This window comes from Eretmochelys imbricata, chromosome 8 (genome assembly GCF_965152235.1).
Source record: "Eretmochelys imbricata isolate rEreImb1 chromosome 8, rEreImb1.hap1, whole genome shotgun sequence".
Lineage (NCBI taxonomy): Eukaryota > Metazoa > Chordata > Testudines > Cheloniidae > Eretmochelys > Eretmochelys imbricata.
In genome coordinates this window covers 33,747,055-33,774,196 of record NC_135579.1, presented here as the reverse complement: position 1 = coordinate 33,774,196, position 27,142 = coordinate 33,747,055, and the positions used below count along the sequence as shown (strand labels likewise).

Below are 27,142 nucleotides of genomic sequence, written 5' to 3'. Positions count from 1 at the left end.
CGGCAGCCGTTGCGTACCCCTAATTTTTGTTGACCTTTTCTGAACCTTTTCCAATTCCAGTATATCTTTTTTGAGATGAGGTGACCACATCTGCACAGTATTCAAGATGTGGGCGTACCATGGACTTATAGAGGCAATATGATATTTTGTCATCTTATCTATCCCTTTCCTAATGATTCACAACATTCTGGTCACTTTTTTGACTGCTGCTGCACAGTGAGTAGATGTTTTCAGAGAACTATCCACAATAATTCCAATTACTCATAGTGATGACATACATTGAGTACTACGCTTGCTCTTGGCTTATTGGTCATGTGTATTGTTATCCAGCTGTGCAGCTAGGTTACTTGGATGCTGGCCTTTGTGTTGTCCTTAGGCTTAGGAGTTAAATATGCAAATGCTGAGTGGCTGCCATTCACCCTTGGGAGCTGGTTCTTTCTAAGGCAGCATTACACTCTTTTGTAAAGAAGAGCTTGCCTTCTGCAGTATGTCATGGAGCTGGATAAATATAAATCCATGGGGTGGGTGTCCGAGACCCCTGTTCTAACTAGTCTTTCAGGACACCAGTTTTCCTCGTGTCATGTGTGTAACTGTAAAGGGGACCTGGCCATTTGCCCATTGCCTTCCTTGCCTGTCAATTCCAGAAGTGTTTCTTCAAGCTTTTTTCTTCCCCTGCTCTTAACTTTTCTATTGAGCTATGCTAACTGTGCAGATGTGCTCCAGGACAGCTTGCTGCATGTCTTTCATATCTGATGCATTGGCAGTCAGTGTAAAGAACTCTCTGGGGTGCATCTGATTGCCAAGCTCTGATGCCTCTGGGTTTGGGAAAACTACACCATATGATGTCAAGGAAGCATTTGGAGTGACCTCTGTGCCCTGTAATCTTCCTTCACAAGGGTGCATGAAGCACTACCAAACAGCATGGTTCTTGCACAGAGCATCATTCAGGAACAGATCATGACTGAAACTGACTTATCTGAAAGATAGACACAGCGAGAGGTAGGAGTGGGAAACTGAGAAGGGGACAACTTGCTGTGCTTACTGGTGAGTGCTTTGCAATCACTTCGCTATTCCCTGTGTACCCCTGAGGCCTAAAGATCTGAATATGCAATTCTGGCCTTCTTGCTTCAGTAATTCAGGATACATCTTGCTCCAAACTGACTAGCCTAATAGTGTAGTGCAGCTAAAATCTTTTGAATTTGGAAAGTACAGTAATTGGTGGCAGAGTATGGTGGCAGAACTAAGTCTGCTAGTGAGTCATCAGTGTCTGAAGTATAAAAGTGTTCACATGGGTTACCAATATCTGCCTCACTGCTCCAGGAGCACCCTGGTGCTCCAGGCCTGCAAGGTTCCACTCAGAACATGCCCATACCTTGATGCTTTGAAATCCTTGGCTGAAAGGTGAATACAGCAGAGTGGCAGTAACTAATTCAGTTTCTGCTTCCCTGTGTGGGAGCTATGGGATATAGAGAGAGAACTTGACCCACCAATGAAGTGCAGTGACCATGGGCGGATCAGTGGTTCGTTTCCATCATACGTCAGTGCTCTGCAGCAGTACGTGGGCAGCCAAAAATGCCATAGTCTGCTGGAACGGTAGGGCTTTCATGGCAGCAATAAGGCATTACCTGAGTTGGGATCTAGTAAGGAGACGAGCTGTGGCAGAAGTTTTCAGAGCAATAGTTGCAGCTTAGGGACCTCCAGAGGGGTGGGCGAAGGGAAGAGGCCAAACTAGAGGCTTCGGAGGGGAGTTGGTGGGTCTGACATGTTACAAAAGCCTAGCAGTGGTACCGGGCCTAGTTCCTGCTGGATGAAAGTATGAGGAGGTACATGACCTTGTTCTTCTATCACCTCCTCTCCTCCTCCCCCTCCCCTCCCCGCAGATGTGCCATGCATGCTGAGTGCAGGAGTCATTGCTTGCAGCAGGCCAGCAGCTGCTCAGGGGAAGTATTGCCTCCGGGTAGCATCTCACTGAGTGTAAGCAGTCTTGCATCAGCTCCTTCACTTGACACCCACCTGTCTCATCCTTGTGGGGCTCTCTCCCACAGGCTGGAGTGGGGTCCCTGCCTAGACAAGGGGTTGGGGGAGAAGAGCCTTGTCACTTAATGTCTCTTGCTTGTCAGTCTCGGTGCTTGGCTCCCCAGCTTGCGTCCAAGGGTTGTGCAGCAGCTGGTGACTGTTCCTGCAGCTACCCTCCAGAACTCCCCTCCATGGGGGGATCATCTCTTCCCTGAGGCAGTCCTTGGTGAGACAGAGGAAGTGGGGGACCTTGGACAATCCAAATGATCCTCGGTGTGGCATCTTTGTTTAATGCTGCCTAATCTGGCACATGGGGCTGAACAAAAGCAGGGATTGAGTTTACAGGGTGAGAACTATGTTGTGGGAGACTGAGCCCAAGCTGTCACTTCAGTCCACAATGCTGTTAAGCATTGCAACTCCCTTCAGTGCTTCTAAGCTGCTCCAGTTTGCCACAGGGTGGACTGAGGTACTACAGAGCAGCTGAGGTACTAGCTTTGCACAGATCAGAAGTGCCTTTCAGGGCAAGGAATTCCATTTCCATTGAAAACCAATCCAGTTCTCCCTCCTTACACCCAGATCAACAGTTAGAGAAGGAACAGATCGTACTTTTGCCACCACAATCCCAAGCAGAGGGTCCTTTTCTCTTTCCCAGCTGCTATCAGATACTTGATCCCAACTTCCTTCCACCTAGCAACTAGCCCTTTTCTCGGTAGTTGAGCAGCGCATTCCACGTGGTCCAACGAAGATGCTGCACAGAACGCTAGCACCTCCTGCAACCTTCCTTTGAAAGGATGCTGTGCAGAACATGGGGTGGTGCTTTGCATCTTGGTGCACTTGAGAGACCCACACAAACGGTAATGTATTGATGAAAGAGAACATGGGGCTCTTACTGAGTCTATATTGAGAGGTGCAAAATATTTGCCACTTACAGTGAGTAAATGCTCCAGATGACCTGGGTTTGAACTCAACCTGTATTTGGGCCCCATCAGTTGCTGCTTGAAACTCGCCCTGTCCAAACTGTTAGCTAATTTCTTGGCTCTCTTTAGATATCTGTGAATCATTTGTCTGCTGCTCAAGGGACATTTCAAGATTCTGATTACTTGGAATGGATCACATGGCGTTTTGCCTGTTCCTGATGGGCTGAGACCACCTCAGGAAGGGCCAGTTCTGTAGAAAGCATTTTCACTTCTCTTCTTGGAGGTTGTGTTAGTTCCTCTCTTGCAGCAGAATATGTCAGCTCCTTGAAGACTAAGCCAGGGCTTTCTATTATTGGGTGCGTTTCAAAGTGATGTTGGTCTATCAAGTCCTGAATGGGTTTGGGCAGTGGCTACTTGACACTGCCTCTCCTTGTTTCTGCGGCAGTGCTGGTGCCTATCTGGGAAATGATTACCCTGTCTGCGTGCTTCCCAAAACATGACTTTCAGGGTGCCATGTAGGTAGGATAGCATTGTCAGGTACTCATCCTATAATGCTAGGTGCAGAAAACAGACTGAACAGAATTGGGGCATTGCCTAGTTGAGGGTGAGTGTCGGTATTCAGTAAAATGGTATGTGTATAAGACAGATTTAACAAGAAAACCAAGACTCTCAATGATTTTGAGACTTGTATATGCAAAATCCATGTTGAACACCCATCCAGCACTCTGAGCATAGAAATGTAGAGGTAAAGTAAAACTCCGCCAGAGCGGCAGCAGCACCTCTTCCTCCCACCCTACCATAAACCCTTTGATTCAGAGCCACATGGTCAGCATGTGTTATACTTTCCCACTAAACACCAGTCCAACGCAGTCTCTACTTTGTGCCGGGAAGGTCAGCAAATTCAGGGTATTTCAGACCTTCGGGGGGCCAGAGCATCCCAAAGGAAAGGAGGAGGCCTTACAGGACTGCCAGCAGCTCCTGAGCAAGGGGATCAAGCTCAGGGGCCTCATTGCAGCTGTGGCAGTATGGCCTGGGGAGAGGCGAGGCAGCGTCAAGTCAGAGTGAGTTTCCAGATATTGTATATTTGCAGAATCCTGCCTTTTCTGAGCCTTCCTCCCCCACTAATGTAGCATTCTTTGTTTTTGCTGTATTGGATTCTTGAATTTAATGGACACTTGCTGAGCCTCAAACACCTGGAGGCCAGTGGTGCCTATTGATCATTCAGAAGTGTGGGCATCTGGATGAACATGCAGTACTGACTGAAACTTTCAGTGCACAGCTTCTATCAGTCTCCCATTTGGCTATGGGACATGTGTCTCAATGAGGCATAACCTGTAAGTCAATTATGTATGGCAGTGGGGAGTTGTTCTGCCCAGCCCGTTGCCACCACATTAAACATGGAGGGACTTTGCTTGTATTCTCTAGTCACTCTTGGAGGGAGAAAATACACAGGTACATCCAGGAAGGCGATTCTTCTGATAGCAGTGTCTGGGCTCGACGGTTCAATAGAAAGTCTTCCAGCTACAGTATGTAGCTAGGATAACTTATCTGCACATCTTGTTTGTGGTAGGCTCTTTGCAGTCTCCTGCAGTTAAAGAAATAAGGGCTTAGAATAGCCCTTTGAGAACATTGCTCCCAGCTTTTATTTCCTTCAACTAAAGCAAGCCAACTCTGCACTTGACTGATAGCATTTAGTTATTGGAGAGATCAGATGGGTGAAGGTAATATCTTCTATTGGACCAGCTTCTGTTGGTGAAAAGGGCAAGCTTTCGAGCTCCACACTGCTCTTCGCCAGCTCTGACTACTGACATTCCTTACGTTTGCTGATATCTGCTCATTACGCCTTGTGGTGATAGAGTAAAATGGTCTATTGTGGAACAGCTACTGCTCAGTTGCTTTTTCTGTGTATCTAACAAAGGTTCCTCTGATATTTCAGTGTAGGCCACTAACTCTTATTTTATGTAGCAAGGTTGGTTATAAACAGTTATCCTCCCTTGCCAGCATCAGGTCAGTACAGCAGCCTAGAGTGAGCCTTGTTCCTCAGATTTCCACCTGTGATCGCTGCTTGCTCTCCTAGCACTCTGAAAGGAGTGCTGAGGGAAGAATCGCTGTCACTATGAATGATCTGTGGTACCAAACCACAGTGGAGTCTAGGGCAAGAGGCAGCCAGTTTGCTGAGGTGATGCTGTTTGGGAGGCTGTGTACACCCCTTCTGGAAGAGACTAAACTGATTGCCAACTTGGCTTATCCGTTGAAACTTGAAAATGTGAAAACCTGTTCAGCTCTGCCTAGAAACCAAATCCCTTCTCAGCAAGATGGCCGCCTCTGGTAGGAAGCTCAATTGCCAATAGTAATTAAAGTAACCTTTTACAAGTACAGAAGGCAGCTTGCTCCAATGCAATGTGCCACCTGTCTTGTGAACATTCATACGGTGGCTGTGCTCTTCCTTCAGACTGTCTAGAAAAGACACAGAAATGAGCACAGCTTGGAGTGGCAGCTCCCCAAGCTGGATATTCAGCACAGCCATGCCAAACTGGTTGTCTAAAATGTCTGCTTTGGAAGTTCCACTATTGCTTCACACGAGAGCCCAGAGGCATTTTTTCTGGTCCTGCAGATTCCACAACAGCCTCCAGAGGTTGCAGTGAGATGGACGAGGCACTTGGGGATACTCCGACTGGGAGGTGCAAGAGGATTTTACGGGGAACAGGAATATCTTTAAGTGCAAGCTGTTGCTGAATGCCTCTGTGCCTGATCAGCAGGGCACAAATCTGTGCTGCTCAGTTTTTTCATTTTGTGCTTTACAGGAATAGCTTGGCCATGTAGCAGCATGATGAGTTACAGATATGTAACTGCTTTGAGACAGGAAAGCTGCTTTCCTGTGGTAAGCTATTGCTTTGAGCTGGCATCTTACTAGATTTCTAGTTTCCTAGGTCCACTTAGTATTAAGTTACAGAAGCTGATGGGCCTGTCTCTCAAAAGCATTCATGGATCCCAGTTTGGGTAAGTGAAACTACTTCAGAGCAAAAAAATCGCTCTGAACCCAGAATGTTAAGACTTACTGTGTTTGGGTTGTCTGTTGACCTTCCTTACCTTCCTTTTTAATGAAAAATAATTTGGCTGCTTTTACTCACTTACCCAGCAGATGGCAGCAGAATGCTCGGCATAAACTGCTGAATGGACCTGAATAGTCATGGTAGTGTCTGGCAGAAATGGCTCAGTAAACTGGAAAATGACACTTGAATAACTGAGCTGTCTGTTTTTCCATGCCAGCTTCAAGCTCAGACAGTGCAATGCCTTTCTAATGGCAAATCGCCTTTCTAATGGCAAATGCTGTCTTACATGATGCTGCAGGAACCAGTTAACACTGAAATGGCCTTCACTGTGTGAATGGTAGTGAAGCATGTCAAATCAGAGGAAAGCACCTAGCATGTTTCACATGAACTGGGAAGGCAGAATTCATTGAAGTGCTGGGTAGAAAGCAGAGTATTAATGCTAATCAAACTCTGGCTTGAGCAAAGCAATTCGATGTGCAGTCTCCCTCCTCTTTGGGCGCCTTTGCTCTTGTATTGCTAACTGCAGTAGCAGACTACAAGGATCTCTGAAGCCGGTTGTCCCATTATGGCCGAAGATAGTGGGAAGATACCCACTGTCTCATATGTTCTAGTCTGTTTTGAATGTGGCCATGAGTGTTTCATTGCAATGGGGTTCCTTACTGCTATGTTGGGATAGGATTTACAGGTGGCATGGTAGTTTGGCAATGTACTGTGGTTTCCCCAATTCCCTTAATCATGGGTTGTCCAAACAATCTGTCACGCTAGCGTGAAATTGGATGAGTAATCCAACATGCAGTGATGGCTCCTGTCTCAGGGAAGCCTGCAAGATGTGGGATTGCCTGATCTGCTTGCTGCCGTAGCTTATGTAGAGCTGTGAGGGAATGGTAGCAGGAACTGGGCAAGCTGTGCCAGTACCTATGTATCAGATCTTTGTCTGAAGCTAGAGTAGGAAGATCGGCACGCTCTAAGATAGTGTGAAATTCTAGGCGAAGAGGGGCTTGAGGAGCATGGGTTGATGGGGAAAGAACAATGAAGTTGGGATGTGAAGGCTGATCTCTGCCATTCACTGAAGATCCATCAGTTATGGATGATCTCATACTGGGCCAGGAGCACACTTATGGAACCTCCTAAGTGCTCTCTCCGTATTTTGTTCTACACCAGGGCACTTTTCTGCATCAGCCTATGATCTCTTTCCATCGCTGTTCTCAGTGGAGGAGGGAGAGAGAGACTTGTGTGAAATCTCCAGGGCTCTGCTGTTAAAAAGCAGTGCACAAAGTGTATAAATCTGCACATGGCAAAAAACCTTCTCCCCTGTTGGAGCAGGACTATTCTTAATTCATGCCACAAATAAATTGTTTTCAACTAATAGTGTGAACTAGGGAGATTTCTAGTCTCCAGGTGTCTCAGGGTGCTTTCAGAGGAGATATCTGTAGCTGTTTTTCTGAAGGTAGCATTCATTGAAGTTAGCTCCTATTCTCATCAGCCTTTCTCTTAAAGAACCACCTGGGAGTGTTAGACCATTGTGTCTCCCACAGGTTCATGCCATTTAGTGAGGTAGCTAACTGCTTGAAAGAGTGGTACGAAGTACTCTGTGGCTGCTATGACCTGGAAGTCAGAGCTGCACTTGCAGATCCGTGGCTCACGTTCCCTTCAAGGAATAACTTGCATGCCAATGACTCTTCACAGCTGTTTTTCTGTGTGGTGGTTAGGGATATTTAAAACCAATTAGTCATTTTTAAGGTTAAGGACTTGTTTAAACTTATGCTGTTGGGTCAAACTTGGCCCAAAATGTAGGTCTTGGAAAACACCAAGGACACTTGTTCATTCAAAGGCTAATGGAAATTAAGCTTTTCTTTTAAAAAACCTTCCCCTGTGTGTTTGTCGCTCAGTACTTTGGAGGACTATGCTAGTATGTGAGAATCTGAAGAGAAAGCTGATGAGAAAATGACACCTCTACTTTCCCTCTCAAACTGAGTTGCAAAAACCAATCTGGCTCTTAAACTGTTCTTGCTTGGCAAAGTCAGTAGTAACACTAATTATAGTTAAAATAAAGGGATGTCCAGCTTTTCTGGTAGTTCACTTGTTTAGATGCTACATGCATCTCTTGTTCGCCCCAGGCAGTTACTAATGGGTCAGTTTGAAAAAGAACAGGGGGATGAGGGCTCCAGAAAAGAGGAGCCCCCTGTACTTAGCATTGACTCTCAAGACTTTGAATCTCATGATACTTGGTATCTGTCTTCAAACCACAGCTCCTGGATTCCTGTGATTTTGAGAATCTCACTTTCATTTAGAAGTAAATTTTCAGCCCTTGTGGCTAGAGAAGTTCAAAGTAAACCCCAGAGGGCTCAACCCAGAAGACCAGATCAAAAAGAATCCCAATCCCATTTAAAGCCAATCTGTGACTCTTTAGGGGGCCTGTCTCATGATTTTTTTTTTTGGACTCTTGGAGTTAGCAGTGCTGAACGAGCAGATGTGCTTGCACAGTCTAGAAGCTGCTTTGCAATCCCATACCTGTTTGTTTAAAACTCGTTAGCTTAAAATGGCTTCCATGGTTGTGTGCAATGGGAAGGGGCTTGTGGTTACGCTGCAAACTGTTATTTCCTGAGTCACTTTCACTTCAGACGTTTGTATAAAAACTGAAATGGAAAGAGGCGCAGAAACCAGCTTAGGATCTTCGTGCTCCGTAGCTGTTGTCCTGTGAGAACAAATAGAACTGATTAAAAGATGACCCTGCAGTGAGAAATGTGGAGGTGTGACGTTTGTTTACATAGTTCTCATTAGCCTTCCAATGTCCGCATCCTTTAGATGCAAGGTGACCAGGTTGGAAAAGCATGCTTCTGACAGATCTACATTGCTGACTCTACTTATTGGCAGGGGCTAATCCAAATGCTGATTTGTTAGCACACCAGTCTGCTAACAGTGCCACAGTCAGGGAGCCAAAATTCTTGTGTGACGAGTTTAGTCCTATTAGACGACAAGCAGTGAGTGGTGGAAGGAGAATGAGCACAGTGTGAATGGGAGGTGACATGCCCATCTTGTCCTAGGGCAGTGGTTTTCAAACTATGGGTCACAACCCAGTATTGGGTCATGGAATGTAAGGCACTGGGTTGCAGTGGCTCTGATCAGCACTGCTGACTGGGCCGTTAAGTCCCATTGGCAGTTCTACCCGGCTAAGGCAGGCTAGTCCCTACCTGTTCTGACAACACACTGCAGCCAGCAGCAGGTCAGGCTCCTAGGCAGGGGAGCCACAGGGCTCCACGTACTGCCCCCACCCCAAGCACTGGCTCCCAGCCAATGGGAGCTGGTGGGGATGGTGTCTGCAGACAAAAGATACACGGAGCCACTTGTGTGCCTCAGCCTAGGAGCCAGACCTGCTGCTGACCGCTTCCAGGGCGCAGCATGGTCCACGGAGCCAGGACAACCTGCCTTAGTAGCACCGCTGACCAGGAGCCGCCCAAGGTAAGCCCATGCCCCAGCTCCGAGCCCCCCAACCCAGAACCCCTTCCTTTATCCTAAACCCCTCATCCCCAGCTCCGTTGGGTCATGGGGATCAACAGTTTTCTTAAACTGAGTTGACAGAAAAAAAAAGTTGGAAAATCAGTCCTAGGGCATTGTTCATACCAAAGACATTCTTGTATTCTCCCCACCCTAAGCAATATGTGCTGTCTTAATTTCTGTGATTAACCCCATTTTTTTTCCTTCCTCAGCAATGGTACCAGCATGATTTCGTTGATCATTCCCCCCAAAGACCAGATTTCACGAGTGGCAAAAATGTTAGCGGATGAGTTTGGTACCGCGTCAAACATAAAGTCTCGAGTGAATCGCCTTTCAGTACTGGGAGCCATTACATCTGTACAGCAAAGACTCAAACTCTATAACAAAGGTAACACAGGGCCTGTGTGGGACTCCTGCTTGTTAAACGTTTCCCCAAGGCAAACTGTCTTTACTACAATATTTGCTTGGGCTGTTACAGCAAGCTGGCCAAAGCAGACCATAAGTTGCTGTTCAGTTGCATGTTGTCTATTGCTGCTTTGCACTAGTAAATTTCTCCCCTGCCATTAAGATGTTTAAAGCAAGTCACCCGGGGTTGGGGGGGAGCAGGGGCGGGACTCCTCCAATCCACTGCTTTGAAACCCTAGCACATTTTGTAAGCCTATGCAATCTCCAGCATGTTGGTACAAGGGCCAGCACAGTAGGGCCCAGTCCTCACTGCGAGGACCTCTGAGCACTGTCATGAGTGGGCTCCTGGTTGCCTTTTTCTTTGGCTGTCTTTGTGGGCCCAATTCTGAAACTTTAACAGTTTAAAATGGTGTGGATTCTTCAATGTTAAATCCATGCTTTCCTGCTTAACTTGGCCTTGGCTTATCTTTTAGCCTCTCTGTATGAAATGTGACACAGATGTGCAAATCTGGGGAGGAAATAAAGCCTGCCATCAAGATGTACACTGGAAAAGGGTCTAATTGTGCAGCTCTTATTCAAGCAAGTAGTCTGACTCCAGTAGGACTGTGCACACAAATAAGAGCTGCGGGATCAGGCCAGCTGTCGGAGAGCTGCCATGTAGGAATTGGTAGAGTTTTTATGGGGTGATGCTGTTTAACTCATTTCCACACAATAAATATTTGCCTTCTAGCTGGTTTAAGAGCTGGGTACGTGTTCTTAACTTAGTCCCAGGGAAGTCTTTGTCGTCATAATGCATCAAGTTTCCAATAAATAACTCTCCTGTTGGCAAGCTCAGTCCTTTTAGCTAGCTTCTAGAAGTGCATTTGTGCATTGCTCCCCATATAGCTATGATGAGAACACACAAATTAGTCCTTCAGGTTTCTTGAAGGAACAAGTGAGGTGGGGGTGGGTAGTGGGCTGGGGGGTGGCAACTCCTGTAATAGTGTGTGGGGAAATTTGAAATTAAATCCATATGTCCTCAGATCATTGAAATCCTGGTGTTCATTGTAAGCAATACTGAATGTAATATTTGGTGATCTAAAATTATGGTACTTCGTGTCCTTTACAGTACCTCCAAATGGTCTGGTTGTTTACTGTGGAACAATTGTGACAGAAGAAGGAAAAGAAAAGAAAGTGAACATTGACTTTGAGCCTTTCAAACCAATCAATACATCGTTGTATTTGTGCGACAACAAATTCCATACGGAGGTAGGAGAAATCCTGTACTGCTCACAGGTCTTGCTGTAGCCAAAGCATGGTGATGCATTTCAAACAGCTGTGCTAGACTTACTAAATAATTCATATCGTACTTGTATCCAGACTCCCCAGAGCAGTAGATCTTAACGGGAAACCAGCCGCTCTGTGTAAATGCTGTGGGATGACTTATAACTGGCTTGTGTTCAGAAATGCATGATATTTGCTGATCGGGGTTTTCTCATGGAGAGATCCAAAGTTCTTATGTCCTTAAACTCTGCTGCAGCTAATCTTAATAACCAAAGTGGGTAATTTTGGCTGAGTTTGTATAATCCACAGGCTTTTCTTTGGAGTTGGTGGCGGGACTTGTCTTGCACCAGAGTACTGTGACTTCATTCAGAGCCATGCTTGAAGTGAGGCTTCGTAAAAAAAGAGCTAGGAAAGCTTGGCAGCAAGGTGTGCGTGAGAACTAGTGACATTAGTGCTAATGTCACTAGTTCTCACATGCACCTTGCTGCTAAGCTTTCCTAGCTCTTCTTGCTGGAGGAAATGGAGCAGCATGTTGGGTGAGGATTACCATGCACTTGGGGCCGAGCCATTCAGGTTTATTAATTCAAACCTTTGAACCAAAAGCATGGCTTTGTTTTCAGTTACTATAAAAGCAATGAATGACAGATTTTATATATAGAGAAAAAGGTACTGATCATTACCTTCTCCTGAGGCATAGGCAGATCACAATGGATTCTCCTTTGAGGGTCCCTCTTATCCCCCAATGGTTCAGCATATTTATACTTTTTCACATTATCTGACCATCCAATCAACATTAAGCATTCTTACATAACCCATATGTTACACATGAGCAGGCTTCAGTTTACATCACTTGCTGTCCGTGCAATTTTCATGTCTCTCTCCCAATTGGTTTACTTACTCGGATCATACCATTCAATGCAGGGACTTTTTGTCCGTATCTTGTGTTTGTGTTTTGTTGTACTGATTAACTTCCTCTTTTCTATGGGCTTCAACACACATCACCTTTATCCTACATAGCAGCTGTAATCATGACTTACACAGCTTCATAAGGATGAATTTAGCAAGCAACATTCATGTCAAGCAAAGACCAGGCTGAAGCCAGTTAGCTTAGCATAAGTATTACCCTGGCCTGCCTAAACTCATTACACTTCTAGCAAGCACCACTCTATCCTCTGACAGCAGAGGGTTAATTACTACTCTGGCAACTGCCCTACTGAGTTGCATCAGTGACTGAGGAGGCAGATTGCAGCCACCCTTGTGAAAACAATGTTGAGGTCCCTTCCACCTGGACCAGGAGGGAGCATGGCATGGCATGCTGGAACTTAAAGTCCTTCCTGGCTGTGTTTTCACTTTGCAAAGGCCTTAAAGTTCATGGTAGAGTTCTGGCTGCACTTTGCACTTGTGAATTGTACATGCATCTTTCTGAGGTATACTTACCTGGCATCTAAAATGAAAGCATGCGACTGAAGTAGGAAGTCAGTATTTGGGGGTACATATGTGTCTGGCTGGAGTCTCACCACAGCTCTCCACTCAGTGTTCACGCTTGGGTTGTCACATCGAATGGTGATAAGGTCCGTTGCCAGCCTCATAGTGGATTATAAACTCTCTGGGGCGGAGACTGTCTTTTTGTTCTGTTTGTACAAAACATGAGATACCTACTCCAATCCCACCTCTCCTTTTGGGGATATCCTACTCCTGGGAGGACTCCCAAACACCCCTTTGGCCTGCCAGGAGTTGCTGGCACTGGCGGCAGCTCCCTGCCTAGGTGGTACACCAGCCTGCTGTCCAGGAGGGGCAGGGCTGCTAGAAGCTCCAACTCACACTCAGCTGGGGAAGACCATAGGGAAGAAGGGAAGGGAAACCACAAAAAAGAATAAAAAGCAAACCCAAGGAAATGGGAAAGACCAGGAATACAGAGGCATGAGACATGGCAACTGCTCCAGCATACTGTGTGGGAACCCTGAGGTTTGAGACAGGAACAGTAGTCTGCAATCTGTCAGACATTGGGGCCTCCAACAAAGTTAGAACCTTTGGCTTCAGTGGGCTAAACTCCTCTGAAAAATGTAGCTGTAGCCCAGCAAATAACTTCTTAGCTGGCGTTGCACTGGTCAGCAAGAGAATGTCATTTACTTTGGAAAATTGTAATAGCTAGAAAGTGATATAATAGCACCTTGTTCCTTGACCTGTCTGCTTTGCCCATCTCCACCGGGTAGTGCTTAGTTTCAGTTTTCCTAGCTCTGCTTGTGGTGCAGAATCTGTATACCTATGAAAGAGCATGTTGTATTCTATTCTGTAGTGCCAGTTGCCACTTACGACCGGATGCCACAATTGCTGGTCATTTGACGGGTAAAATGGAAGGTGCAACGCTTGACTCCTGAGATCCCAGTTTGCAGCTGGGTACAGGAGGTGGCACCTCACTTTTGGCAAACAGAAGTGGATGGAGGTCATGGAGCAGCAAGAGACACCCAGGCTGAAGGAATGGCCTGAACAAAAGCAGGAGGCCCTTCCATTAGGCTCTATAACTAGAACAATAGAATCCATGGCAGAGGAGTGATGAAGGGGCAATCACTGGTGACCATTTGATACTTAATTTAAATTAAGAGTGAATCAGGAACACAGATTTTAGTCACTTACATCTTGGCAATCGTGAGATCTGCTAAGATTGCCTCAAGATGCTTTATTGCATGTGTGAAATTGAAGTAACTTCCCAAAAGGGGTTTGAACTCTGAAATCTGTCTGAATAGTGGATTTATGATCACTTTTTGATACCTTGGCCGGAATGCTCTTCCTGGTCACACACTTTGCTTGGCTCTCTCCCAGTTAAATAGATTGCAATGTAATAGGCCACTACTACTACACCTCATAAATTAATAAAATATTTAGCTTGGCCCAGGTCCTCCATTAAACCTTTATTTTCCTGATATTTAGCTCAAATACTGGATTTTGGATAAAGGTGACTGATGCTTTTTGTTCCATCCATTCAGTCCAATAGTCTACTCTGGGAGACATGCAGACAGCTTAAGCCCTGTGATAGCAAGTTAACAGCATCATTTCTCCAGCATTCAACAAGCTGCTGAGAACTTGTCAATTTAAAATTTATTTCAGGAACAGTTAGATTCTGAAACTCCTGAATTCGGATTGGGCAAGAAACAATCTAACTTCAAATGCTAATCTTTGCTCACTGGCTACTTTAAATATTCCTCCCTGCTTTCCATAAACTGGAAGTGGAAGCAGTTTTTGGAAGGAGGCAATTGATAAGACCTAGCCAATGAGCAACCATTCTAAGGCTTGCTGGCTCAGAAGGGAACAGTCAACTCAGAACATGCTGGAGAATCAGACCCTGCTTAACCTTCTTCACTGCAGTAGGAAGGAGACATGAGATACCTGACCTTCCAATAGGTGTTGTGGCTGTGTCCCTCTTCCACCCATAGCGAATAAATCAATAGAACTGTTATTACTAATCACCCGTTAGTCTGTAAGGCTGAGCTTTTGTCACAGTTGTCATGGATTTCATAACTATCAACATTGTGAGTCTCTTGCTGGTAGACATGTGATAAAGTTGAAATTCCTTGATAGCAGCCAGCTAAAGATTGGGCTGCATTGGTGACTAATAAAGTAAACCTAACAGCATTGCACTGATAGAGCCAGATCAGAGGACTATGTGAGACATAATCCCCCAGACAGGAGTATTAGGAAAACTAGTTTAGCTTCCTCTTCACACATCCAAACAGAATAGGATTTTAACTTGAAGAGCTAATTTGGATACACAGAGGTAACCCTCCAGTTTTTTCTCCTGCTAAACCTGTCCCTTTAAGCAATGGACAGTTGGTCAATGGCACTGCAAATGGTGGGGACAACTTGTGTCTGACTCCAAGCACCGGCATCTTGCTCCAGCAGTGGTACCGGGTATAAGAAAGTAACTAAGAATCAAGAGTTTTCTCGGGTATTTTTGTCAATTTCATCTTGGCTGCTTCATAAAAATATCCATGATCACCAAACCATTGTTTCGGTGATCTGTACTGTGCCTGGTGTTCTCATTTAATGAACTGCTGCTCTGCTTAGTAATCAGACCGAAGTGCTGATGTTGGCTGATAGTGGTTATTACTAACCATGTTGTGTTCACATTTCAGGCTCTGACAGCACTACTGTCTGATGACAGCAAGTTTGGTTTTATCGTAATAGATGGTAGTGGCGCACTCTTCGGAACTCTTCAAGGAAACACAAGAGAAGTCCTGCACAAATTCACTGTGGATCTCCCAAAGAAGCATGGTAATCAGTAACAAAGATCTTAACTGCCTTGAGCAGAAAGGGAATGTGGAGGCAGGGAGAGGAATGTAAAGTACAATTAGTGATTCCAAGGCAGTGTGTAATTCCACACTCAAGAAGAAATATTTAGCTGACTAAATGTTAAGAGACAGGCACATTTGAAAGAATGGAACCAGTAGTGTCCAAATCCTGTAGTCCATTTCCGTGCCATCTTCTGTCTCATAAATGTTAGCAAATCAACATGACCCATATAAAAGGACACTTTCCAGTCAAATTTGACCCCAAACTTGGTGTTCACAAATGAATTTTCCAAAACAAAGACCAGTAGCTCTTAAATTGTAGTTGAAAGTGCCTTTGAATCTTGCCCTGAAAGTGTGTGCATTTCAGACACTGGCCTATTGCATGAGAACCCCAGTGGAACTGACTTGGCCCCTTGTGCTGTCAAAGCAACAAGAAATGCCAAAAGGTTTACTGGTACTGAGTTCAGTAAACTAGACTCTAAATGTTCAGTCTGATGTAAGCAAGGATATTTAACTTATCTTCCTTTTGTCTCTAAATATTTGTGAATTAAGTACTTAACCAGCAGTTGCTTAGTCTTAGTTGAAACAGAAAGACAGTTAACTAATTTTGCCCCAGCGGTATCCCCATTAAGGAAGTTTGCCCCAATGTAGCTAAACCCGTACAGACCCCTACTGCAGAGGCACTGTGTGCTAATATGTAGCAAGGCTTAAGTTAGTACAGCATAGTCTGGTGACGTACCAAAGTAAACTGCATTGGTGTAAGCCTCACTTCTCCAGGAAGAGCTTGTGCCGGGGGAACTATCAATTCGGTTACATTACTGCAAATGGCCTTAATGCGAGCAAATCTTAGCCATTCTTCAGTGTTTCCTTGTGACATGTTTTCATGTGGGAGACATGTAGAAAGTCACCTGATGGGTGGGTCCTGCCTGTTCACTCTTTGCTGTTTTGAGTTCCCTTATCTCTGCTTGTGATAGACTAATTTGCATCATATCTTGGGTTCCGTTGCTCTACACCCAGTTGGGGCCACATGCCAACAGGTTCTGTGGCAGTAGACCTCAATGGCTACATCCCATCTGTTCTCTCTGAAAGGTAGAGGAGGTCAATCTGCCTTGCGTTTTGCTCGTTTGAGGATGGAAAAGCGACACAACTACGTGAGGAAGGTAGCAGAGACGGCTGTGCAGCTGTTCATTTCGGGTGATAAGGTGAACGTGGCTGGTCTCGTTTTAGCTGGATCAGCTGACTTCAAAACTGAACTAAGTCAATCTGACATGTTTGATCAGGTAAGTGAAAGTGGACTTGCTGTGCTAAATGAAACCTACAGCCTGCCTGCTTAAGGACTGTGACTAATGTCCTCATGGTGCTAGTGGTGGCGGTGGCTCATGGCTGACACATGCTCTTCAGGAGAAGCCCAACTAAAGTCCCTTAATGTAAGAATACAATTAATGTAAAATTGTTGTATTCTATAGGGGGGCCCCTTTCTAGAAAGGGAGCTATATCCCAGTGACCTGAAAGAAGCTAGGATTTCACTTAGTAGTGGAGCATACCTGATGGGATGCTTGTCTTTTCTGGCTAAAAGTGGAATTCATGTTTTTGTTATATTCCAAAGCGAAAAGCAGAGGCTTTAGTAGAACTCAACTCCTCTAAACTTGATCTGTTTGGCCCTGCACTCTGAAAGTTGTAGTTACACACTGAATGTTCAGAACTATTTTGTTTCACTTCCATGCAGAGGTTCAGAAGTCAGATTACCAGTGTAGCTTTTGTCAGGCATTTTTATTCTGATGGGTTTCTGAAGTAGTTTTATGGCAGTGCTGCTCAATAGGTTGGCTAACACTGACTTTCTTTGTATGTAGAGGTTGCAGTCCAAAGTGTTGAAACTAGTTGATATCTCGTATGGTGGAGAAAATGGATTCAATCAAGCAATTGAGTTGTCCACTGAGGTCCTCTCCAATGTGAAATTCATTCAAGAGAAGAAACTAATAGGTATGAATAGGCCTACACAGCTAGCCTCTCATGAGTTGGATACCCATCCTGCTTTAGTACTCACCCCAGTGCTGCTGCTGGATTCAGTGCACTAGCTCAGTCCTCATGTGAAAGTTGGGCAGAAGGGGATGTCACTGATGACCTCCATTCTCCAAGCACCACCTCAAACACTGCTTTCAGCTTGGAATAAATCCTCCACTCTTTTCTTTCTGCTTAGCCACAAAAGTGCCCTCTGAGCAGTCCTCTGAATGCATGTGGTGTGAAGTGAGACATCACAGCAGCTGGCCTGGTATCTGTCAGTCACATATGCTTCTGTTTGGATCCACTCTGACACACTGAAGTGCTATCAGTTGCTGCTTTAGTCAAAGACCCCCGAGTTTGTCAACATATGGAGTACTGGAGAGGAGTGTGAGAGTTGTGGTTAGGGCACTGCACCTGGGTTCAATTCCTTGCCTGCTACTGACTTGCTGTGTGACTTTGGGAAAGTCACATCAACTCTCCCTCAGCTCCCCATCTGTAAAACAGTCCCTTCTGGCTGTAACACATCGTTCATAGCATCCGAAAAGGAGTCCCCACCTGTACAGACTAAACAGCTCGTTGGATGTTACCTGCCTCGATAACAATATTAGACTGATGTGATCTTGTGAATAGCCTGCTAGGGAATGACTGGATCCTTAAATACCCATGGAAATACAGCTGGAGCTGATGATGGAGATTGCTCTCCCTTTCCTACTAGTTTGCCTCCATTGTGATCTTTCCATCCATTCTACCCTATTCTTTATCCTTTCATCAGGGTCAGCTTTAGTTTCTCAGGCCTCCTAGTACAGTCAGGGAAAACTCCTCTGCTCTGATCTCTCCCATCTCCAAGAAAATGAGGATTAGACTTTTGCTTTTCTTTGAAATTGCAACAGAAATGATCCTCTCGTCACACACCAGTAGGAAAGCTTAGTAAGACCCACTCTGGGGGATTGTAACAGCAGCTGCCTTACGCTGAAGGGGAATAAAGTTTAGTGCCTGCTTGTGGTTGGTGGCTCGGTGTCAGGTTAGCCTCTCCATCTCACTTCGCAGTGCTCCTGAGAGAGCTGCCTAGCTGGCACTGAGACTTCCAAGCTGAGGGCTCTGAGTGACATGTTGCCAGCTCCCTAGCTGGTGATGGATCATTCAGATTCTGCCTGGAATACTAATGAGTGGCCTGTATATCCAGGCACAAAACAGTCTCACTTTACTGTAGCTTTTCTTCAAACGAGGCTTAGTAAAACTTCATGTGACATGATCTGTGTTCACGAGTGTTTCTCTCGAACGCAGGCCGATACTTCGATGAAATCAGTCAGGACACGGGGAAGTACTGCTTTGGCGTTGAAGATACACTGAAAGCTTTGGAAATGGGAGCGGTAGAGATACTGATAGTTTATGAAAATCTGGATATAATGAGATACGTTCTCCACTGCCAAGGCACGGAAGGTATGTCATACTTCAGAGCTGGACTAGGAGCCTGGAGGGGATTAGCTGTTCAGTGTTCCTTGGGAGAACTCTGCTGTTAGGCAGGAGCCTGTGCTTTAAAACCTCCCTTTAAGGAGTTTTTCACAGAAATCCTATAGACAGTCACTAGCTTGTCACTTCCCTACTTGCAAGATGATGTGGGAGGAGAAACAAGCAGACTGGGTGGGGTGGCATAGCAATGGTGGGAGGGGGGCTTGGCTAAGCAGGATATAGCTTTGTGAAATAGTGTTAAACCCTGCGTTGTGATTGACTTGACCCTGCAGCATCTAGCCACCAGCCCATTTCCCTCTCTCCTCTCCCCCCCCCGCCTTCCATCACCACCACCACCCACATTCCTCCATCCTCCTTTTGGCCAGATCCAAAATTCTCTTCCTGCCCCAGCAAGGGCATTACATGTCCAAAGACCTTTTCTGACTTGGCACCTCATGTACTCAGAGCCTCCATGTGCAGTCTTGCACTGTGCATTCCCAAACACAAAGGAAGGGATTCAGAGACCTTTAAGACCCCTGTGTTGCACTGGCTTCTGCAGAGTTTCTAGCCTGCTGCTAGTTGCATCAAATCTCTAACACTGTTTTTCTCTCTCAGAGGAGAAGATTCTATATTTGACACCAGAACAGGAGAAAGATAAATCCCACTTCACAGATAAAGAGGTATTTCAATTCCTGGTCTTGTAGTACACTCAGAAAGGATGGTTATGCTGTACAGGTGCACGGCTTTGATTGACTCTAACTATGCTTAATGCTCCACACTTAGCTAATGCTTGAATGTTTCGCACCAAATTGTGCTCTCTGGCTCCTTACAAAGTCTTGATTTGATGGGCTGCGCTGCAGTCTTTCCTATTCGCTTTGAATGTTACTCCAGATTCTCACCTTGTTGGCTTTTTCCTAATTGATTTCCTTGCTGTTCAGTCTTCATTCTCTGGTCAAATGAGCTTGAAAGATGAAGTAAAAGGGACTAGGTGAGCACAACTGAATCTAGCTCTTCTGCTTGAGCACATATTCTTTTTGGTCCATTCCTCACCGCCCCGCACCTCGTGCAGCAGTTTACACCAGCGTGAAACATCGCCATTCTGATTGGGTGGCATTAGCACTGGTCTAAATGACTGCTCAAGGTGCAGGGCAATGGAGAATCGCCCCCTAGATATGCTAGGGTTGGTGGACAACTATCCACCATAGTGTGTGCATTTGGGGGTAATTCCCCATCCTTAACTTAAGTGCTTTTCCATACAACTTTCCCCTTTCCTTGACTTGTCATGGAAGTCAGGCAGGACCCTGTCCCCTTGGGAAAGACAGCCCTGAAAAGAGACTGAGCTGCTGCAGTTTGACCACATAACTAGTGTAGCCACTTCCGTCTTGTTTTGTTTTGCTGTTATGGCTGCCATTTAGAGGGCCTGCCGAGGGCCCTAATAGCGGTGGCGGCACAAGGCTCTCGGCTGTCGTGAGAGTGGTCAGTGGTGGATAGACTTTTAAACCACTGATCCCTTCGCCTTAGTGCTCATCTAGGACACACTCTGTTCAGGGCCCTCAAAATGAAGCACATTCATGGGATCATTGTAGGGTGTCTGGTTAAAATGGCCACATTCATCCCACTGCCTTAGATTCCCTCCCCTGCACTCGCTCCCAAGTGTGGAAACTAACTGTAGACAAGACTTTCCAAAACTTTCTCTTTCTGAGCTCTCCCTAGCAGGCCCAGCACCAGAGTCTCTCTTCAGGCCTGTGCCGCGGGCATGCCTGGATGCCCATCAGCTACATGCTTAAACAATGGTGTGCCTACAGAGCCAGGACTCTGACAGCACCAGCAGTGCTTTTGTTTGTGAGACCAGAGAGTGCTTATGAAGTTAATGTGAACTGGGATGAAAGAGACCCCTCAGTAGATGCCATGATAATTGAAGTCAAAGAAACAGCGATTAAGCTGTGCTTGCTATAGTGACACAGGTACGGCGCTGTAGTTATGCTACTGTAGCACCCATAATGCAGACACTTCCTAGAGCAGTGGGGTTTTCTGTCGTTGTAGGAACTCCACCTCCTTGAGCGATGGTAGCTAGGCTGATGGAAGCATTTGTCTGTCGACATAGCTAGCTCTGTGTCACAGGTTAGATCTGCATAGCTGTGGTACTCAAGTGTGGATTTTTCACCCCTGAGTGCCATAGCTGTTGACCTAACTTTTGAGTGTAGACCGGGCCTTACTTTTTTTTTTTTTTTTCTTTGTCTTTAGACTGGCCAGGAACACGAACTGATAGAAAGTATGCCCCTGCTGGAATGGTTTGCTAACAACTACAAGAAATTTGGAGCAACGTTGGAAATTGTTACAGACAAGTCACAGGAAGGATCCCAGTTTGTGAAAGGATTTGGAGGAATTGGAGGTAAATTGCAAGAGGAAAAACTAGGCTAAGCCGAAAACGTTGGCCCTATGTAACCTGCTGTTAATCTGGTTCTGAAGCCAGAATAGGAGAGGCTACATTCCCATAGTGTTATGTTTCTCTCTGCTCAGTGAGTCAGTGACTGTCTTTAATTATCTATGTAGTAAGAGCCCCATTCAGTAAAACAACTTTGTGTACGCTACATCATATAGCAGGGGATCTCAAACTGTGGCCCAGGAACAACTGGTGTTCCACAAAGCGCATATTGGTTCTCAGTGGAGAGGTGGCTGGTCCCATGATGCTGGCTCCCCTTGTATCAGCTGAAAAATGACATTACTGCCCTATTACTCCAGTGCCCATAGTCCTAGAAGGATGAACTTCCTGATTATTGTTCACTTAAGCAAGCATTGCTAAGGATCAGGGCCTTCAGAGCACTTGGGGGAGGGAACTACTCTGTCAAATAGAACTCTGCTCATGATCCCCAGTGTCAGACATTTTACCTAGGCCCTCCTAGGGGGAGATGAATTCAGAGCTGATGGGTGACTCTCAGGTGAAGGCCTAATCTAAATGATTTCATACTGCGATAACTGTTGGGTGATTTCTTTTATAGCTAGTTACACCTTTACACCCCACCTTGTGGATCCATTTATGCCAGTACAAAGGTTTTTTATACCCAGTATAGCTTCTTCCCTTTTCTGTATGGGAGTGAACTATCACAATATAACTGCATCCATGCCAAGGAGTTGTACTGCTTTAGTTATACCAGTGCAACTTGTCTGGGTGTACCCTGTCTTTTAGCTGCAGAATGGATGGTGGGGTCACATCCACACTAGGCTCCCTGCCCTGTACAGTCTGCCTCAGCCATATTCCAGGTGTTGGGTGGGGGAGAAGATCAGTCTCAAACTGCCAGCAATGGTGCTAAGTGGAGCAGGGTTTGACAGTTGTCTGTCCAGCTTGGGACTACCAAGTCACTTCACATTGCCACGAGTACTGACTAGCCCAATGTCTTTCAGTTATGGGGTCTCCAGTGGACCTTACAAGGAAGGTCCCTCTGCTCTAGCTGCTTCTCTGTGCCAAGAGTTCTGTTCCTGGAAGTCTAGTGACTTGGAAGCATATGAAATATTTGGAAGAAATAAGTGTGACGGGTTGGATCACAGAAAACCCCTTGGGTACTGCCAACTGATGTGCTGAGACTACCTCTGAGCCCGTTTTCCCTGGCAGCTTGGGACTTCAGTACCCTGCCTGGTTTGAGCCAGACACGCTAGCCTGCTGCAAACACAGACTCAGGTCTGAACAACATCCCCCAAAAGCTGCAGGCTTAACTGAAAACAGCTTAAGAAGTGTTCCTGTCTCCAACACTCAGATGCCTAGCTCCCAATGCGGTCCAAACCCCAAATAAATCCGTTTTACTCTGTGTAAAGCTTATACAGGATAAACTCATAAATTGTTTGCCCTCTATAACACTGATAGAGATATGCACAGCTGTTTGCCCCCCCCATCCCCCCCGGCCAGGTATTAATACATACTCTGGGTTAATAAGTAAAAAGTGATTTTATTAAATACAAAAAGTAGGATTTGAGTGGTTCCAAGTAATAGCAGACAGAATAAAATAAAACACGCAAGTCTAAGCCTAATACAGTAAGAAAAGTGAATACAGATAAAATCTCACCCTCAGAGATGTTTCAATAAGCTGTTATCACAGACTGGATGCCTTCCTACTCTGGGCACAATTCTTTCCCCTGGTACAGCCCTTGTTCCAGCTCAGATGGTAGCTAGGGGATTTCTTATGGCTGCAGCCCCCTTTGTTCTGTTCCACCCACTTATATATCTGTCGCCAGCACACGGCTATGTTTACTTGTAAGTCTTCCTGTATACCTATCTACAGTCAGTTGTCCTAGTTGATGGGAGCCATCAAGATTCCAAACCACCATTAATGGCCCACACTTTGTATAATTACAATAGGCCTTCAGTTATATTTCATATTTCTAGTTTCAGATATGAGTGATACACTTATACAGATAGGATGACCACACTCGTAGATTATAAGCTTTGTAGTGATACCTTACAATAGACCTTTTGCATGAAGTATATTCTAGTTACATTATATTCACACTTACTAGCATATTTTCATAAAATCATAAAGTGCAACGTCACAATAAGAATTTAAAATTTCTATAGCAGGGGTAGGCAGTTATTTTTTTGTCACGGTCCAGACTCCAGAGAAACGTTTTTCACACTGCAGTAATAATCAGTAAATAGATTTCATGGTCCATTGGCGGTCCGGATTTGGCCTGTGGTCCACCTATTGACTACCCTTGTTCTATAGCATCTTAATTCCACACAGACCAAATACTAGACTCTGTTTTAAAAAAAAAAAAATTGTGGTCTCCATCCTCTATGGTGCAAGTCAGTTCTGAGGAGATCCACAAATTGCTGACTAGCCCATACGTTAAATGGATCACAGTGTATTGTAAGATATATTTTGTACTGAGCCCTTTCTGGTACACTGAACTAGGAAGAAGCTAAAAGGTGTCTTGTTTTTACTAGGTATCTTGCGGTACCGAGTGGATTTCCAGGGAATGGAATACCAAGGAGGAGATGATGAATTTTTTGACCTTGATGACTACTAGGTAGTCGACCTGGGTCCGGCAAAACGTGCCTCCCCCCTCCAGCATCCAACCCAAGGAGCAAATGGTGGAAAACCCAACAGATCCCTGCCTTAGAATTGGAACATTTCCAGAACTTGATCCATAAGCATTGGATTTAAAAAAACAAAACCCTACACTTTGATTTGTCATAGTGTCAGTACAGCAGCAAACTACTAAGTTCCTGTATGCCACTTTGGACTAATTTAAAAGAATCCCAGTTTTTACTCTTACTCGATGGTGAAATTGGTTGCTCTTGTATTTTATGAAAATGATTTTTTTAACCGTCATGATACATTAACTGCTGTAAACCTTCTTCCTTCAAAAATTAATAGAAGTAAGATCATACTGGTTTGTTTCTTTTATTTTGATTGGAGAAAATCAATTGCTGCATTTTGCAGTGGCATGACCCATTTACATGGCATTCTCAGCTTAGACTGCAGAAGAAGAAATGTAGTGAGTTATTGGAGACACTCTTTCTCTGTTTAATATTGGAAGAATAAGAGAAGGCACTCAGTGACAAGGTGTGGCTGGAACATGCAGATAGCTTGGGGGGCTGCTTTGACGAGCCAAACTCTTACCTTAATCCGTTTCGCAAAAGCGCTACTTGTACAAATTAGGAAGCACACTTCATTGATTGCAATGGAAATGCTACCAGAGTCTTAGCGGGCTTAATTTGGGAATTGAGTGGTGTGGCCTTCACTCTTTTCAGTCTTGACAGAAATAAACACATGATGTAAGGGAAGTAAGGTGGAACCCCTTTGGGTCTCTCTCTTTTTTTTGGTAAGATTTTCCTATTTTTGCTTTAGGACTGCATAAAATTTCCTTGATTATGTGAATTTGATTGTTGGTGAACCCGTAAATGGAAGCAGGTATTTCACAGGAGCAACTAACAAGATGTGACTGTGATTAAACCCTTGGCACTGGTGGATTTGGAAAACTTGATGCTACTGTTGAACACTAAGGTACCCCATTGGGAAATCCCAGCTCCCCAGCACCAAGGACTTCATATTGGATCAGCAGATGGTCATGTACATCTGAGACTGAAGTCTAGTCTAGCCTTAGAAGTGGGTTCAAACTTCTGATTATACCCAGACTCTCAAGCAATGTCTTTGTAATACCTGTTAATAGAATACATTTTGAAATTGTAGAAATGGTTACGTTTACCTAGAGCCAAAGGTTAAAATCAGCATTGGCACAAGACCTTTCTGTTCTCTTGGGATAGCAGTTTTCTGATGGGTACTCTGACACTTTAGTGCCTAACTGCTGTCCTTCACTGATTCTTCCTCAGTCACTTTTAGCATGTTGGTTGGAAGCCACTTTTTGTTCCCAAGTGGCATACTTGCATATCGTTCCAATAATCCTGTTTCACTTGAATGGAGGGGAGTGTTTGTCTTAAAACATAGCTTCTGACTGTCACAATGTACTCCTAGAGGTCCAAAATGACTGTCAATGTGAGCAATATAACTTGTACCGCTGTTTTATAACCCAGCAAACAGGTAGTGTTTGCCATTGTCTACAAGGGATGTTCCCATCAAAGCTGGGGTCTATGAAAGTTTCGCAGTTGGGTCTGCTACAGATTTGCACAAAACCCAAGCGCCAGTGAGTTTGCGGTCTTTGAAGCAGTATGTTTGGATTTTGCCATTGTAAATGGGTCTAATGTGACATGACAAGACCAGAAAAATTGGATGTAAATTTACATTTTTGAATATACTGCTTGTTGTTTCACATGATACATTTAGGGTATGCAGCTCCTTTTTGTAGTTTTTATTTTTACTATTTAAGTTTGGAAATGATGCCAAATTTTTGTATTTCTTTAATCAATGTGTTCTCTTTGGTGATATATATTGCATTATATATTGATGTGTATCAATATATACTGATATGTATTACACTTACACATACAAACACATTAAAAGGTGGGTGAGAAATCCTAGCCTTCGCATACTATATAGCCTCTGCAGAGAGATCCCAAGCAGTGATATCTTGGTGTTGTGATGTACAGAAATGGAGAAGAGTATTAAACCATATTTAAGAATATAGCATGGACTCTTGATTTTCTTTTACTACAGTAATTACTCTTATGGGGGTGATGTTGCTTTACTGGCCTCATGAACTCTCAGCAGAGGCCATCTAGTCAAACAACCTTATTCAATTCTCAAACCTAGGTAGAGCATCTTGTTTCCATTTAGCGCAAAAGCTTCCCCGACTGGCAGCCCAGAGTGCACTGGTCTTTGTTTGGCTTCCCTAATGTTGAGCTGAAATGTAGAATATTAAAAGCATGAGAGGAAAAAACAAATCAAATGCAAGCACTCTGGAACACTGATAAATGCAGTTCTTAAAGATTAGCTGCTTGTTTGTGAACTGAGCGTGGTAAGTGTTGGGCAGTGCCTGGGACGACTGCAGAATGGTGGGTGGTCATCTTGTTGAATGAGATGCAGAAATCACATTCCTACTAGTCTTGTATCAAAGCAAACTATCAATGCTTTCTAACAGCCTTGTCCTCTCTCACCCCTGTGTTAGTCTGAGTAAGGTAAATTCGGTTCAGGATAGTGCCCAGTACTTGTGGGCCATCCTGTTCCGTGGTCAGTGTTCACTCTCTGTCCCAAATCATTACATTAAATGGGGCCTCCCCAGTAGGTGATCACATTTTCATTAGAGGGGCCAATGATTGTAAAATAGCATAAGTACGCTTGGTTGAAAGGTGCTTTCATTTAAGCTTCCCTGTTTATGATATGCACCAGGAGTTTGTGTTGTACTCTGAGTTAAACTCTTGGATAACTGCAATTGAAGCTTGTTAGCATTGGCCAGCTTTGTTTTGATATTAGGCTGCATTGTAACTTTTGAGCAGTGCTATTGTCATGGGTTAGTTTATCGTACTGAAATGTGCTTTCCATATGGAAGATGAGCTGGCAGGCTGGGGTTCATTAGCCCCGACTGCTGCCCTGTGTGAGTGATCTCCTCACCTGTTACAGATCTCTGGGTGAGGTGAGGCTTGTTTTCCTAGCACAGCAAGGGTTGAAGGAACAGATACCAAGTAATTGACATGGTAGCTTGGAATAGTGGAAAATGGAATCATTTTTAATAGAAGATAAAGGGGAGAATGCATCACTGCTGTGGAACTTGTCTGATGGTGGAAGAAGACTGCGAATTTTTATACCTTCAAGGAAGGGAAAGCAGCATGAGCTGAAACAGCACAAACAGCCTTCATTGTCAGGCATGG

The 27,142-nt window shown here is 44.8% G+C and overlaps 1 protein-coding gene across 1 annotated transcript in view; it reads left to right on the top strand.

Moving 5' to 3' along the window:
* Nucleotides 1-25,959, top strand: part of ETF1 (eukaryotic translation termination factor 1) — a 37,543-nt gene extending 11,584 nt beyond the window's left edge. Inside the window, exons 3-11 of the mRNA XM_077824398.1 lie at nucleotides 9,694-9,869; nucleotides 10,995-11,134; nucleotides 15,280-15,418; nucleotides 16,525-16,715; nucleotides 17,286-17,415; nucleotides 18,721-18,876; nucleotides 19,501-19,565; nucleotides 21,130-21,277; nucleotides 23,822-25,959. Coding sequence (XP_077680524.1) covers nucleotides 9,694-9,869; nucleotides 10,995-11,134; nucleotides 15,280-15,418; nucleotides 16,525-16,715; nucleotides 17,286-17,415; nucleotides 18,721-18,876; nucleotides 19,501-19,565; nucleotides 21,130-21,277; nucleotides 23,822-23,904 — 1,228 coding nt within the window. The 3' untranslated portion in view covers nucleotides 23,905-25,959. The remainder of the gene's footprint in view (nucleotides 1-9,693; nucleotides 9,870-10,994; nucleotides 11,135-15,279; nucleotides 15,419-16,524; nucleotides 16,716-17,285; nucleotides 17,416-18,720; nucleotides 18,877-19,500; nucleotides 19,566-21,129; nucleotides 21,278-23,821) is intronic.
* The last annotated feature ends 1,183 nt before the right edge of the window (nucleotides 25,960-27,142 follow it).